This window comes from Pleurodeles waltl, chromosome 11 (genome assembly GCF_031143425.1).
Source record: "Pleurodeles waltl isolate 20211129_DDA chromosome 11, aPleWal1.hap1.20221129, whole genome shotgun sequence".
Taxonomy (NCBI): Eukaryota; Metazoa; Chordata; class Amphibia; order Caudata; family Salamandridae; genus Pleurodeles; species Pleurodeles waltl.
In genome coordinates, this window is record NC_090450.1 from 130,348,266 (window position 1) to 130,364,156 (window position 15,891).

Consider the following 15,891-nt stretch of genomic DNA (forward strand, 5'->3'; position numbering starts at 1 on the left):
AGCCACCATATATCCACTTACCTATAGAGCCACTCATGCACCCATTCACTCAGTCATACAACCACTCACACACCCAGTTGCTCACATACAGTCACTCAGGCACCCATTCACTCACCCATACAACCACACCTGCACAAAGTCAGTCACCCATGAAGCCACTCACACACACAGTCACTCACACATACAGCCAATCAGACACCCAGTCAGTCACCCATGCACCAACTCATGCAGTCAGTCACTCACCCAGACACCCAATCATACACCGTGCCACTCACCCATACAGGCACTCATGAACCCTGTCACTCACCTATACAGCCTCTCATGCTCCCAGTTACTCACCCAAACAGCCACTCAAGCACCCAGACTCTCACCATACAGTCACTCATGCACCTATCCTCCTACCCATGCAGCCACTCACACACCAATTAACTCACCCATACACCCACTCCCACAACAGTCACTCACTCATACATTCACCTATGCACCCATTCACTCACCCATACAGCCAATCATGCACCATTCACTCACCCATACAGCCACTCATGCACCCAGTCAGTCATCCAGAGAGCTACTCAAACACCCAGTCATTCACCCATATATGGAATCACACACCCAGCCAGTCATCCATACAGTCACCCATGCACGTTATCAGTCATCCATACAGCCACTCAAACATCCACTCACTCACCCAAAGAGCCACTCATGCACCCATTCACTCACCCATGCAGCCACTCACGCTTCCAGTCAGTCACCATACAGCAACTCACACACTCAGCTACTCACCCATACACTCAATCATACACTCTATCAGTCACCCATGCACCAACTTATGCAGTCAGTCACTCACCCATACATCCACTCAGACCCTATGACCCACCCATACTGGCACTTATACACCCAGTATCTCACCCATACAGCCAATCAGACACCCAGTCAGTCACCCATACAACAACTCATGCAGTCACTCACTCACCCATACATCCACTCATAAACCCTTTCACTCACCCATAGAGGCATCCACACAGCCAGGATCTCACACATACAGCCAATCAGACACCCAATCAGTTACTCATACAACAGCTCATGAAGTCCCTCACTCACTCATACCCACTCACACATCCTATCACTCACCCCTACAGGCACTCATGAACCCCGTCACTTTTCTATACAACTACTCATGCACCCAGTCACTCACCCATACAGCCACTCAAGCATCCAGACACACACCCATACACCCGCACACACATCCAGTCAATCACCCATACAGTCACTTATGCACCTATTCACTCACCCATAATGCCACTCATGCACCTATTCACTCACCCATACATACAGTCATGCACCCATTTACTCACTCATACATCCAGTCATTCACCTTAACAATCATTCATACAGCCACTTATGCACCCCCTAACTCCTCATAGAGGTGCTCACACACTCAGTCACTCATCCATACACCCACTCATGAACCCATTCACTCACCCATACACCCATTTGTGCATCCAGTCACTCACACATACACCCACTCATGCACCCATTCACTCACCCACACAGCCACTTACACATCCAGTCACTCATCCATGCAGCCAATCACACACCCAGACACTCACCCATATAGTCACTCAGGTACCCATTCACTCACCCATACAGCCACTCAAGCAACCTCTCACTCACCCATACACCCACTCTTCCACCCAGTCACTCATCCATACATTCACTCATGCACCCATTCACTCACTGACACACCCAGACACTCACTCATACCCTCACTCACACACCCAGTAACTCACCCATACTGTCAGCCATCCATAGAGCCACTCATACATCCACTCAGTCACCCATATTGCCACTCATGTACCATTCACTCACCCATACTGCCACACATGCACCCAGTCAGTCACCCACACAGCCACTCACACAAATGGTCACTCAGACATACAGCCAATCAGACACCCAGCCAGTCACCCATACACCAACTCATGCTCTCAGTCGCTCACCCATTCATCCAGTCATACACCCTATCACTCACCCATACAGTCACTCATGCACCCAGTCACTCATCTATATAGCCACTCACACACCCAGACACTCGCCCATACAGTCACTCATGCACCCATTCTCTTACCTATACAGTCACTCACACACCAAGTCACTCACCCATGCACACTCTTCCTCACCCAGTCACTCACCCATACAGTCACTCTTGCATCCATTCACTTGCCCATACAGCTACTCATGCACCCGTTCACTCACCTATACAACCCTCACACACCCAATCACTAACCCATAGTCACTCATGCACCCATTCACTCACCCATACAGCCACTCAAAAACCCAGTCAGTCACTGATAGAGCAACTCATGCACCGAGTCACCCTCTCAGTCATAAAACCAGTCATGACTTTTTTATTTTAAAATGAAAGATTTGGTCCTGTCAACCATTTTTTTGTGTAAGATTTGTTTGTTAGTTTGTGCTCTTTTAACTTTAAAAAAAAAATTGTTGTTTTACTTTTATTTTTTCAAAAAAGGAGCATTACTTGCAACGACAAGCAGAATAATTTCCATTGGCCAGAAAAGCAGAAAAAGAAAAAAAAAACGATTTTCCTCATTTGTGTGTTGGTTGCTTTAGATTTGCAACAACCTGTTCACCAACCCTTAACAATTTGTTATATTTCGAAAAGAGATGCCAACTTCAGCAAATTCAGAGATAGTCAGAGGAATTTCAGAAATAAGATCTCAAGCAGATGATGGCCCTGTCTGAACTCCAGAAGTACTAGAACCACCTTCCCTCTCAAGCCTCTGCATTTGTGCTGTAGCCAGGCTAGTAGAGTGCATGGTGCTTAGATGTTTAAACATACTCGATGTGCCACACAAATATTTGCTGTCAGTCCTCCTTGATAGGATTTTTTTTCTGCAAAGACTGCAGGTCACCTTCCTAGAAATAACTTTTTTCTCCCCTTCTGGAATTGTAACAAATTATCATACTATGCTCTCCTTTTTCTTCCGGGGAACTTCCTCTTCTTCCTCTAATAAGATGGCATCCTCCACCTGCTGCTGCTCTTTTGAAACTGCCATGTTGTTGAAATCTAAAAAGACAAGCACAAATCCACGAGGAGAAACTATTGGTGTGGCAGAGAAGTGTGAAAACACACTGCCAATCCCACAGTAAATTGCAATGGGTGTGACCTGTCACTACAGGAGATGGAAATGAACTTAGCCAATAGAACAGATTTTTTCTAGGTCACATAGGATGCACAACGCCACTGTGATCCCACCGCAATGAAAGCGCGACTCCTTAAAAAGTATTTAAATGTTCCTTAAAACGTATTTCTAGTCTGCAAACAGTTTTATTCACATGGTAGAGAACCTCTGTATGAAATGGAAACATTAAAAAAGTGTATGCATGCGTATAATGTGTTTTTAAACACCATCGGAATCGCGTACTGTGCATGAATCTGAAATACGCGCGGGGATGGTGCACAACATTACGACTTTCTGAAAAGTAATAGAAACACCGTTAAAATCTTTCTTAAATATCTCTATGGAAGTTAAACAGCAACGCTAGTAAACATTCAATATAAAACTACATTTTAATATTGTGTGTATATGTATATTTTACAAACATGTAATTTGTGCTGAAGTCGTGCACTATGATAAGATTCGCGGACGGTATGAGACTCTTAAATTTCTTTAAAAAAATATATATTATATTAATAATAGTAGTGAATAAACCTAATTCAGCATTGTTAGAAATGGTTTTTTTGGTTGGCAGTCAGGTTGCCCTCTGTCCAAGCAAGAACCCTCACTCTAGTCAGGGTAAGCCACACACAATCCAAATTATCCTGTGCCCACCCTCTGGTAGCTTGGCACGAGCAGTCAGGCTTAACTTAGAAGGCAATGTGTAAAGTATTTGTGCAATGAATCATACAATAACACCATATAGCACCACAAAAATACAAATTTCAGCTGAAAGTGGGGAGAGCTACCCGACCTCCTGGGAGCTCTCATCGCTAAGGTGGAAGTATCTGGAGAGACCATCAGCGTTGGCGTGGTCCACCCCTGGGCGATGCTCCACCGTAAAGTCCATCCCCTGTAGGGAAATGGACCACCTCAAGAGTTTTGGATTCTCACCCCTCATTTGCATGAGCCACCTGAGGGGCCTGTGGTCTGTCTGAACCCGGCAGTGAGTCCCAAACAGGTAGGGTCTTAGCTTCTTCGGTGCCTAGACCACAGCAAATGCTTCTCTCTCAATAGCACTCCACCTTTGCTCCCGTGGTAATAGTCTTCTGCTAATAAAGACTACTGGTTGGTCTGAGCCCTCCTCATGTAGCTGTGCTAGAACAGCCCCTATGCCATGCTCTGAAGCGTCTGTCTGCACAATAAATTCCTGGGAGTAGTCAGGGGCCTTGAGCACGGGGCCGTGCACATGGCTTCCTTCAGAGAATCAAAGGCTTTCTGACAAGCCTCTGTCCAATTCAACAACCTAGGTTGTTTCTTGGAAGTGAGTTCTGTCAAGGGGGATACATTGGTACCATAACCCTTGACGAATCTGCGGTAGTATCCAGTGAGGCCCAAAAAGGCTCTCACCTTGGTCTGTGTTCTAGGTGGTTGCCAGGCCTTGATAGTCTCAATCTTGGCCTGGAATGGCTGCACCTTGCCACCATCTACTAGGTGTCCCAAGTACACCACGGAACCCTGCCCAATCTGGCACTTACTAGCCTTGATAGTCAGGCCTGCCTGTTGCAGAGCCTGAAGCACCTCCTTGAGGTGGAGCAGGTGTTCCTCCCAGCTGGAACTGTAGACAGCTATGTCGTCCAGGTAAGCTGCACAGAAGGCATCTTTACCAGCTAGGACCCCGTTAACCAACCGTTGGAAGGTAGCGGGGCATTTTTCAGCCCAAATGGCATCACCCGGAATTGGTAATGGCCATCAGGGGTGGAAAATGCTGATCTTTCTTTAGCCCCCTCAGTCAGGCCGATCTGCCAGTACCCTGAAGTAAGATCGCACGTACTCAGGAACTTGGCAGCGCCTAGCCTGTCAATGAGCTCATCAGCTCGGGGGATGGGGTGAGCATCAGTCCGGGTGACTGAGTTGAGACCCCGGTAGTCCACACAGAACCGGAGTTCTGGCTTCGCACCTGGGGCAGTAGCCATAGGAACCAATACCACAGGGCTGGCCCAGGGACTACTGGATTTCTAGTAACCCCTAAAGTCAACATCTTGGAGACCTCCTCCTTGATGCTGGCCTTCACCTTATCCGACAACCTGTAAATTTTGTTCTTCACAGGGGGAATGTTACCTGTGTCAATGTAATGAACACAGAGGTGGGTTAGTCCAGGAGTAAGGGAGAACAGGGGGGAGTACTGCTCTAACAGCTCATAGCAGTCCCCTCTCTGGGTTAGGTCAGGGAGTCAGAGAGAATGACACCCCCACTGACCCATCCCCTTCTTTGACAGCAAGGAGGTCGGGGAGAGGTTCACTCTCCTCTTCCATGCCCTCATCTGTGACCAGGAGCATACTGACCTCAGAACTCTCAAAGTGAGGTTTGAGCCGGTTGTGATGGAGGACCCTTAGGGGGTGCCCAGGGGTCTTGAGGTCCACTAGGTAAGTGGCCTCCCCTTTACGCTCCTTGATCTCAAAGGGGCCAGTCCAGCGGTCCTGGAGAGCCCTGGGCTCTACTGGCTCCATCACCCAAACTTTGTCTCCAAGTGAGAACTCAACTAGAGTGGCCTTCTGGTCATACCACTCCTTCATCACCTCTTGACTGGCCTCGAGGTTACTCTGGGCCTGCTTCCAGAAGCGTTGGGTTTAGTTGCAGAGGGCCAGCATGTAGCTGACCACATCCTGGGGAGGTGACTTGGGAGCTTTCTCCCAGCCCTCCTTAACAATGCTTATGGGTCCCCTGACAGGGTGACCATAGAGAAGCTCAAAGGGGCTGAACCCCACCCCTTTCTGGGGCACCCCTCTGTAAGCAAACAACAGGCAGGGTAAGAGGATGTCCCACTTACGCCTCATGGCATCAGTCAGGCCACCAATCATGCCTTTCAGGGTCTGGTTGAATCTCTCAACAAGCCCATTGGATTGAGGATGATAAGGGGTGGTAATCCGGTAGGTCACCCCACACTCATCCCACATGGACTTCATGTATGCAGACATGAAGTTTGTGCCCCTGTCGGACACGACCTCCTTAGGGAATCCCACACGAGTAAATATTCCCAACAGGGCTCTGGTCACCACCGGTGCCACCAGTGTTAGAAATGGGGTTTTTGGTTGGCAGTCAGGTTGCCCTCTGACAAGCAAGAACCCTCACTCTAGTCAGGGTAAGTCACACACAATCCAAATTATCCTGTGCCCACCCTCTGGTAGCTTGGCACGAGCAGTCAGGCTTAACTTAGAAGGCAATGTGTAAAGTATTTGTGCAATAAATCATACAATAACACCACATAGCACCACAAAAATACACCAAACAGTGTTTAGAAAAATGAAGAATATTTATCTGGATATTTGTAGACCAACACAATAAAAGATGCAATAAGAATTTGTAGGAATATCACTGAAAAGTGATATAAAGTGTCTTAAGACTTTAAAAAGCAAACAAAGGGCCTCATTCCGACCCTGGCGGTCATAGACCGCCAGGGTGGAGGCCGGAGGTAGCACCGCCAACAGGCTGGCGGTGCTACATGGGCAATTCTGACCGCGGCGGTAAAGCCGCGGTCAGAAAAGGGCAACCGGCGGTATCCCGCCGGTTTACCCCTGCCCAAGGGAATCCTCCATGGCGGCGCTGCTTGCAGTGCCGCCATGGGGATTCCGACCCCCTTCCCGCCATCCTGTTCCTGGCGGTTGTTACCGCCAGGAACAGGATGGCGGGAACGGGTGTCGTGGGGCCCCTGGGGGCCCCTGCACTGCCCATGCCACTGGCATGGGCAGTGCAGGGGCCCCCTAACAGGGCCCCATTAAGATTTCAGACAATGAAAATTGCGACGGGTCCCACTGCACCCGTCGCACCCCTTCAACTCCGCCGGCTCCATTCGGAGCCGGCTTCATGGTTGAAGGGGCTTTCCCGCTGGGCCGGCGGGCGGCCTTCTGGCGGTCGCCCGCCGGCCCAGCGGGAAAGTCGGAATGACCGTTGCGGTCTGTTGACCGCAGAGCGGTCTTCCGACGGGGTTACTTTGGCGGGCGGCCTCCGCCGCCCACCAAAGTCGGAATGACCCCCAAAGTCTCTTCCAAGCACAAAGTACCAGGTTTGGAGTGGAAAATCTCCGCAGAGGGCCATAGAGGAGGAGGTGTGTGAAAAAATGGTGTGTGCGTCGGTTTCGCCCCTTCACACACGGACTTGCGTCGTTATTTTTCACTCTGGGAGACGTGCGTCGTTCTGATGGAAGAAAAATGGTGTGTGAGTTGGTTTCGCCCCTTCACACACGGACTTGCGTCGTTATTTTTCACTCGGGGAAGACGTGCGTCGTTTTCCGGCACGCGGGCCGACTCCTTCTATGGTTCGCGGGATTACCAGATGTCCCAGGGTCTGTGCGTGGATTCCTTGGCTTGTTATCCGGCTGCGCGTCGTTCCGGGAGGCTGTGCGTGGAAATTTCTTTCTCACTGCAGGCGTTGCGTCGATTTCCTCTCTGGAAGCCGGGCGGCGTTGTCCATGCGAGGTAGTGCATCGAAGTTCCGGTCACCCCGTAGGCGTCGCGTTGGGCAGCGTCGGCGTGCAGGGATTTTCTCACCGCGGAGCAAGCTGTGCGTCAAATTTTTTGGCACACGAGGAGTCCAAATGAAAAAGAGAAGTCTTTTTGGTCCTGAGACTTCAGGGAACAGGAGGCAAGCTCTATCCAAGCCCTTGGAGAGCACTTTGGCAGCCAGACAAGAGTTTAGCAAGGCAGCAGGCCATCAGCAAGGCATCAGTCCGTTGTAGAAAGCAGTCAGGTGAGTTATTTGAGCAGCCAGGCAGTTCTTCTTGGCAGGATGCAGGTTCTGGTTCAGGTTTCTTCTCCAGCAAGTGTCTCAGGTGGTAGGGCAGAGGCCCTGTTTTATACCCAAATGTGCCTTTGAAGTGGGGGGAACTTCAAAGAGTGGCTTAGAAGTGCACCAGGTCCCCTTTCAGTTCAATCCTGTCTGCCAGAGTCCCAGTAGGGGGTGTGGCAATCCTTTGTGTCAGAGCAGGCCCTCCACCCTCCCAGCCCAGGAAGACCCATTCAAAATGCAGATGTATGCAAGTGAGGCTGAGTACCCTGTGTTTGGGGTGTGTCTGAGTGAATGCACAAGGAGCTGTCAACTAAACCTAGCCAGACGTGGATTGTAAGGCACAGAAAGATTTAAGTGCAGAGAAATGCTCACTTTCTAAAAGTGGCATTTCTAAAATAGTAATATTAAATCCAACTTCACCAGTCAGCATGAATTTGTATTACCATTCTGGCCATACTAAAAGTGACCTCCCTACACCCTTCAGATCAGCAGTTGCCACTTCAACAATGTGTGAGGGCAGCCCCAATGTTAGCCTATGAAGGGAGCAGGCCTCACAGTAGTGCAAAAACGAATTTAGGAGTTTTACACTACCAGGACATGTAACCATACAGGTACATGTCCTGCCTTTCACCCACACAGCACCCTGCTCTAGGGGTTACCTAGGGCACACATTAGAGGTGACTTATTTGTAGAAAAAGGGGAGCTTGAGGCTTGGCAAGTACTTTTAAATGCCAAGTCGAAGTGGCAGTGAAACTGCACACACAGGCCTTGCAATAGCAGGCCTGGGACAAGGTAAAGGGGCTACTTGAGTGGGTGGCACAACCAGTGCTGCAGGCCCACTAGTAGCATTTAATCTACAGGCCCTAGGCACATACAGTGCACATTACTAGGGACTTAAAAGTATATTAAATAAATAGTCCAACTGGGTATGATCCAAAGTTACCATGTTTAAAGGGAGAGAGCATATGCACTTTCGCACTGGTTAGCAGTGGTAAAGTGTGCAGAGTCTAAGAGCCAGCAAAAACAGAGTCCAAAAAGTGGAGGTAGGCAGGCAAAAAGTTAGGGGTGACCACCCTAAAGCATGTCAGGTCTAACAAGCATGATGCCCCACGGCAGTAACATAACCATGGGATTAATTTGTACATCATGTAGGACAGACTAACACCAAGTTATCATTAATTTACCTAATGTCCCCTCCCATATATAATTTGTCATTGTCATTGTGCCCTCAACTGGTACTTTACCTGTTATAATAAGTGTTGGACTTTTTTGCTTATGCAGGGTCATCCCCAGTCTTTTTTCCTCCTGCCTCCAATTTTTTCTGACCTGTTGCTGTTGGCTTTTGAACTCTGAGCACTTTACCACTGCTAAACCAGTGCTAAAGTGCATATGCTCTCTGTGTAAATTGTATGTAATTGGTTTATCCATGATTGGCATATTTGATTTACTAGTAAGTCCCTAGTAAAGTACACTAGAGGTGCCAGGGCCTGTAACTCAAATGCTACTAGCTGGCCTGCAGCACTGGTTGTGCCACCCACATAAGAGGCTCTGTAACCATATCTCAGACCTGCCATTGTAGTGTCTGTGTGTGCAGTTTTAACTGTAGATTCGACTTGGCAAGTGTACCCACTTGCCAGGCCTAAACCTTCCCTTTTCTTACATGTAAGGCACCCCTAAGGTGGGCCCTAGGTGACCCCAAGGGCAGGGTGCACTGTATGGTTAAGGTAGGAAATATAGGGGGTCATTCCAACCCTGGCGGCCGGGGACCACGGAAGCACCGCCAACAGTCTGGCGGTGCTTCCCAGCCCATTCTGACCGCGCCGGTAAAGCCACGGTCAGAAAAGGGAATCCGGCGGTTTCCCGCCGGATTTCCCCTGCATGGGCTGAATCTCCATGGCGGCGCTACAAGCAGCGCCGGCATGGAGATTCCGACCCCCTTCCCGCAACCCTGTTTCTGGCGGTTTTTACCGCCAGGAACAGGATCGAGGGAATGGGTGTCGTGGGGCCCCCTAACAGGGCCCCATAAAGATTTTCACTGTCTGCATTGCAGACAGTGAAAATCGCGACGGGTGCAACTGCACCCGTCGCACCCCTGCAACTCCGCCGGCTCCATTCGGAGCCGGCTTCATTGTTGCAGGGCCTTTCCCGCTGTGCCGGCGGGCGCTCCTTTGGCAGGCGCCCGCCGGCCCAGCGGGAATGCCAGAATGGCCGCCGCGGTCTTTCGGTGGCCTGAATTTGGCAGGCGGCGACCGCCGCCCGCCAAAGTCAGAATGAGGGCCATAGTAATGTGTTTTATATGTCCTGACAGTGAAATATTGCTACATTCGTTTTTCACTGTTGCAAGGCCTGTCCCTCTCATAGGTTAATATGGGGGCTTCCTTTAAATCTGATTAAAGTGTAGATTCCCTTTGGGAGCGGATGGACATGTGGAGTTTGGGGTCTCTGAGCTCACAATTTAAAAATACATCTTTTAGTAAAGTTGATTTTAAGATTGTGCGATTGAAAATACCACTTTTAGAAAGTGAGCATTTTCTTGCATATACCATTCCTATGACTCTGCCTGTTTGTGGATTCCCTGTCTGGGTCAGTTTCAAAGTTGGGATGTTTGCACCCCACACTAGACAGTGACAAAAAAGGAGCTGGGGTGTAGTCTGCATTTCCTGATAAGCCATCTGTGCTAGGAGGGAGGGGAGGAGTGGTCACTTACACCTGAAAGGGCTGTGCCTGTCCTCACACAATGCCGTCTCCCCCCCTGGTGACTGCCTGGGGGCTGGCCTGGGAAGGGCAGGATTTCACATTCAAAAGAGACTTTACTTTGAAGTAGGCCTACTTCAAAGGAGAAATTGGGTATAAGAAGGGCACCCAAAACCACAGACTTTAGATCACTTCTGGACATCAAGAGGAACCTCTGCCTGGAGAAGAGCTGAACAGCTGAGAAGCGCTGCCCTGCCTGTGACTGTGCTTTGTGGAGCTATCCTGCAGTTGCTGCTTCTGCCAGAGTAAGAGGGCAAAGACTGGACTTTGTGTGCCTTCCATCCTGTGAAGAAATCTCCAAGGGCTTAATTTAGAGCTTGCCTCCTGTTGTTTGAAGTCTCAGGGACAGCAAAGACTTCTCTTTGCCAGCACCTGGAGTCTCTGGAGAGACTCCTGCTCTGACAAGTGGTGCCCTATCCAGTCCCTGGGCCCCTGAAAGGAAAGCTGGTGGAAATCCAAGAAAATCGACTTCGGACGACTTCGGACCGACGCCGCTGCTGAATCCGGTGACGCCGCACCGACTCCGTGACCCTCGCTGGAGCGCGACGACCTTCGCAGGCCCGATGCCGCTGCAGCCCCTTGAAGTCCGCGACTCCTTGGAAGTCGCTGCACCACGTCGTGACCGATGCCGCTCGAAGTGCGCAGATTCAACGCTTCGCACAGACGCCGCGATCCCTGACTTCGCACATCAACTTGTTTTCTCTCTTCACCAAAGGTACTGCACTTGGGGGTCTACGCAAATCTGTGTCCGGCACCGCTGGTGTCTGCTTGTTGGGAACGACTCCGTCACAACGCCGTGTTAACACCTAATCGAAGCATTTTGTGTTTCTAAGCGCTATTTTTTAGTTTAATCTTTACAAATTAATAACTTGACTTGTGTATGTCAGATTTTTGTCGTTTTGGTCTTGTTTTATTAGATAAATATTTCCTATTTTTCTAAACTGGTGTTGTGTCATTTTGTAGTGTTTTCATTAAGTTACTGTATGTGTTGTTACAAATACTTTACACGTAGCACTCTGAAGTTAAGCCTACTGTTCTGCCAAGCTACCAAAGGGGTAGGCAGGGGTTAGCTGAGGGTGATTCTCTTTTACCCTGACTAGAGTGAGGGTCCTTGCTTGAACAAGGGGTAACCTGACTGTCAACCAAAGACCCCATTTCTGACAATAAGCAAACAGTGTGGTCGATGAAAGGAAAGGACTGGACAGACCTAGCTTAGCTTTCTTTGAAGTTACAGCCCTGCACTCTATATATTAGTGAAAACAGGTCTGTATAACAATACAGGAGTGCATGTTACCAATGTTTCACAAAACATTTTTGGTCAGAGGACATACCATGGTGACATTCAGTGCTGCAGACATCATAACCCAACTCACAGCACTCTTTGCATTAACACATGGTAACATAAAAACTTCAGAATGGAAGAACCAAAGAAACTCAATGGGAAAATGAAAGGTTGCAGGGAATTTTATAGTTAAGACAAAAATTTCAAAAAACCATACAAATTCACTGAAAAAACAAAGGTTACAGGGATATTATAGTTAGGAAATAGATGTAAAAAAAAAACATAGAAATTCACTAAAAAACCAAAGGATACAGGGACATTAAAGTCAAGTAATAGATTTTAAAAAAACATAGAAATTCACGGAAAAAAGCAAAGGTTACAGGGATGTTATAGTTAGGTATTAGACTTAAAAAGTAGACATTTACTGAAAAAACAACGGTTGTAGGGGTGTTAAAGTTAGGTTAACATTTCAGTCATACAAAATCAGTGAAATTCAACTGTTACAATTACCTCAGCTAACTATAACCTGCACCCCCGTAATGCACTGCCTAAGACCTAATTGTTTACAATACTTATGATACGGTCAGTGACATCACTGATGACATGAGTGCTACAATATGCAGGACATTACTGAGGCGCAAGTTATAGTTAGCTAAGGTAACTATAACTGCTGAATTTCACTGGTCTAGTATGTCTGAAATGTTAACCTAATTATAACGCCCCTGTAACTTTTGGTAGTTTCAGTGAATACATATATGTATAACTCTAATATGGAGACAACATGGGTATCTTGAAGCTGTTATTGTCGTTCTGATGAAACTGACATTCTATTGTATCATTTTATTGTTTCTTTCTAATCAAAATGTAAATAAATAAAAGTATTTAAACAAACGAAATGCAAGCAACCTTGTGAAATAAGTTCATATTTCAGATGTAATTTAGAACATAGGGATGATTTATTTATATATCGTTTTGCCAAATACCGCCAGAGCCAAAATAATGGACAAAAGCGTTGATAAAATAAAAAGTAAATACCTGATGGAAATGCACCCTCCGCATTCATCCATTCACAAATGGCGAATGCCTTTTCACATCAAAATCAATAAACAAACAACATCTGTAATTATGCAAAAATGTATTTAATAAGCAACACAATATTGTCAGGAGAATACTCATATTAGTTATGATGTAATGTACCCATGCATTAATACTCATTAAATGCTCTGTCTGCAATGTGCATGAACAACCCCTTGCTCTAAGTATTAATGTGCCACATTAGCACAACACTTAATTGACTTGTGTTATTAATAAGCATTAATAGGCCCAGCCTCTAAGGAACATTAATGGCTGAAAGTGCTAATAAGGTAGTACTGGGCCATTAGAGGGCCAATACAATGAATGTTAAACTATCACCACGCCTAGGCAATAAAACGCATCTGTGTTGGCCCCAGTCTCTAATGAACATCAACCTACCCAAGCATAATAATGCTCAATACTCCATTACGTTTGCAAGAGGTAATGGTCCCAGACCTTAGTGAGTAAAAGTGGCCCAGTTCTGTAACGCGATGAATGCTTGCAAAGAATAATGAATGAGAATGTCATTAGCATTAATGTGCATCAATCGACTCAGCATTACAAAGCAATACTGGATCGTACTAGTGATGAAGCAGAAAAAGAAAGACTAACAAATATTCATATATCATGGAACAAAATCGTATAAGACAATGTGATTTTAGCAAAGAAAATTAATGTATGTAGAAAATGTGCCCACGAAGTAGATCGCCATTAGTATAACAAGCTTAATTAATCATGAAAACCGACAAATATATTAACATGTCATAATTGGAGCTATATTCTATGATTTTCTCGTTAAACTGTTATCTGCTTAGCTTAAATTTAGAAGAGGCTTTGGCCTAGTTGCCTGGTCTCAATTTTAACTGCGTAGTTTTCACCTGTATTAACAGTTTTAAACCTTTAAAAGCTGTATTTTCCAGTAGAATGACTAATACTCTTATCTCAAGGTTGTGTGTTAGGCAACTTTCATCCCCTTTGAAGCAAGGTCAGCTTCTGCAGGTGCAGGCAATAAAGACACTTATGCAAATTTAATTGGCAACTTTGTTGCTACTTGTGTTCCAAAAACTCCAAGGACACCTTATGCGTAGATGAGTATCAAGAGAAAAGACACTATTCATTGGTCAAAGAGAAATCACCCCATGAACCCTCCAATGGAAGAACCTGAAGAATTTGGAACTTTTCTTACTTAATCCCACCGGACGAAGAGAAGCCAGCCATTTTCTTTGATGACATTTTGAAGCCAGATTTGAGAACCCATTTTGATGACACTTTGATGCTTTTTCTATATCCCAGAGAGGGAGAGACTTTAAAGAATTCTCACCCTAAAGACTTTAACTTTAACTTTGCTTTGCCTTGCCCATTCCATAACTTTTGTTCCCCCATTTTCCTTGCTGCTGCAAGGAAAACTTGCCTTAAACTTTGCCCCCTTGAAGTTTGCCCCATGCTGATCGAACTGGTACCTGAAGGACGAAGACTTTCCTTGAATGCTGATTGTATTTGGTAATTATAAAAGGATAAATGTATTATTCGTTGTATTTTCCTTCTTAGGTACCAACTGCTTATTTTTGACAGAGCCTAAGCTAGAAGGTTTCTAAATTTATGTTGATTAAATTCATTTTTGCATGAAGCCCCACATGCTAATGCTAATCAGAGGTTAGTTGAGGTATTTATTTGATGCACCATGCTGAATTGAAGTCTTGTTATGCTGACCGATGTATGCAATTAGTCAACTTCAGTTACTTTTATTAGTGATTTGCATTGCTATAGCCGAGTGCATTATAATCCAAGTTTTGCGTAGATTGCGTTTCTTCCGTCGTTATGGACAGCTAGTAATGTTCGTATCTGTGTATCATTTGATTTTGAGACTTACTTACATTGTGTTAGCTTTGTTAATATAGGGAAATAAACTCATTAACTTTTAATAAACAGGTGTGGTTATTCATGACTGAAAGGTCATGGTGTGTCTAATTACTGATTTTCTGTTTAACTAATTTGTTGATTGATTACTAATCGAGTATTGGATATTGATTATAAATGATTATTGATTATTGATTTGAGGGATCCGAAAATTCTTTGGATGAGAAGAACTGAACCCGGTCAAAAGGTTCACCGACCTCCGGCGTGTCCAAGCATAAGTAATTTATAAGGACTGGACGCGCTATCAGTAGTAATAATCATCTATGTCTAGAGGAAATAATGAGCACGAATAGGCCTACTCATTTATGGGCATCAATGGCCCCATGCAGTAACGAGTATTATTCGGCTTTTAAACTAAGGCATATTGATGATCTCAAGAAGTAATTACATTAAACATCTAGGGGGCTTGACAAGTTTTTAAGTGAAGTGAAAAATAAAAGCTTTTTATTTTAAATCGATCGCAGTATTACAAACACTGAAAAAGATTGAAATGGAGCAAATATAGTAACAATTACCGATCTATCCCGTTTTTATAATTTGGGCCTATTTTGTCACCTTTAATATCGTTAGCTCTTCCAGTGTTTGTGAACATTGGAGCGAATGAAAAAGCAAAAAACTATACTTTTGTCTTGATTTCTAAATGTATGTTCCTGTCAAGGGAAGGGAAGACCTGCATAACAATCGATTACTGATTGCTTTATTTTTTGCAGACATCTACTGGCTTTGTCAAACCCTCATCATTGATATTGGCAAAACATTAAAAGTCATGCAAATGAACTAGGTTTGGTGGTACTTCCCTTTGTTCACAATACCCAATGGAGGAGGTGGTGACTTTTTACATCATTTTTTAATTCCATGGCAGAGCACACTTGGGAGCATATTTAAGAGCCCCTAGTGCCATTC

General features: G+C 46.0%; 1 protein-coding gene across 1 annotated transcript in view; it reads right to left on the reverse strand.

Annotated features, from left to right (window-relative positions):
* Positions 1-2,978: 2,978 nt before the first annotated feature.
* IQCJ (IQ motif containing J) overlaps positions 2,979-15,891 on the reverse strand; it is a 701,797-nt gene continuing 688,884 nt past the window's right edge. The window contains exon 6 of the mRNA XM_069212622.1: positions 2,979-3,085. Coding sequence (XP_069068723.1) covers positions 2,979-3,085 — 107 coding nt within the window. The remainder of the gene's footprint in view (positions 3,086-15,891) is intronic.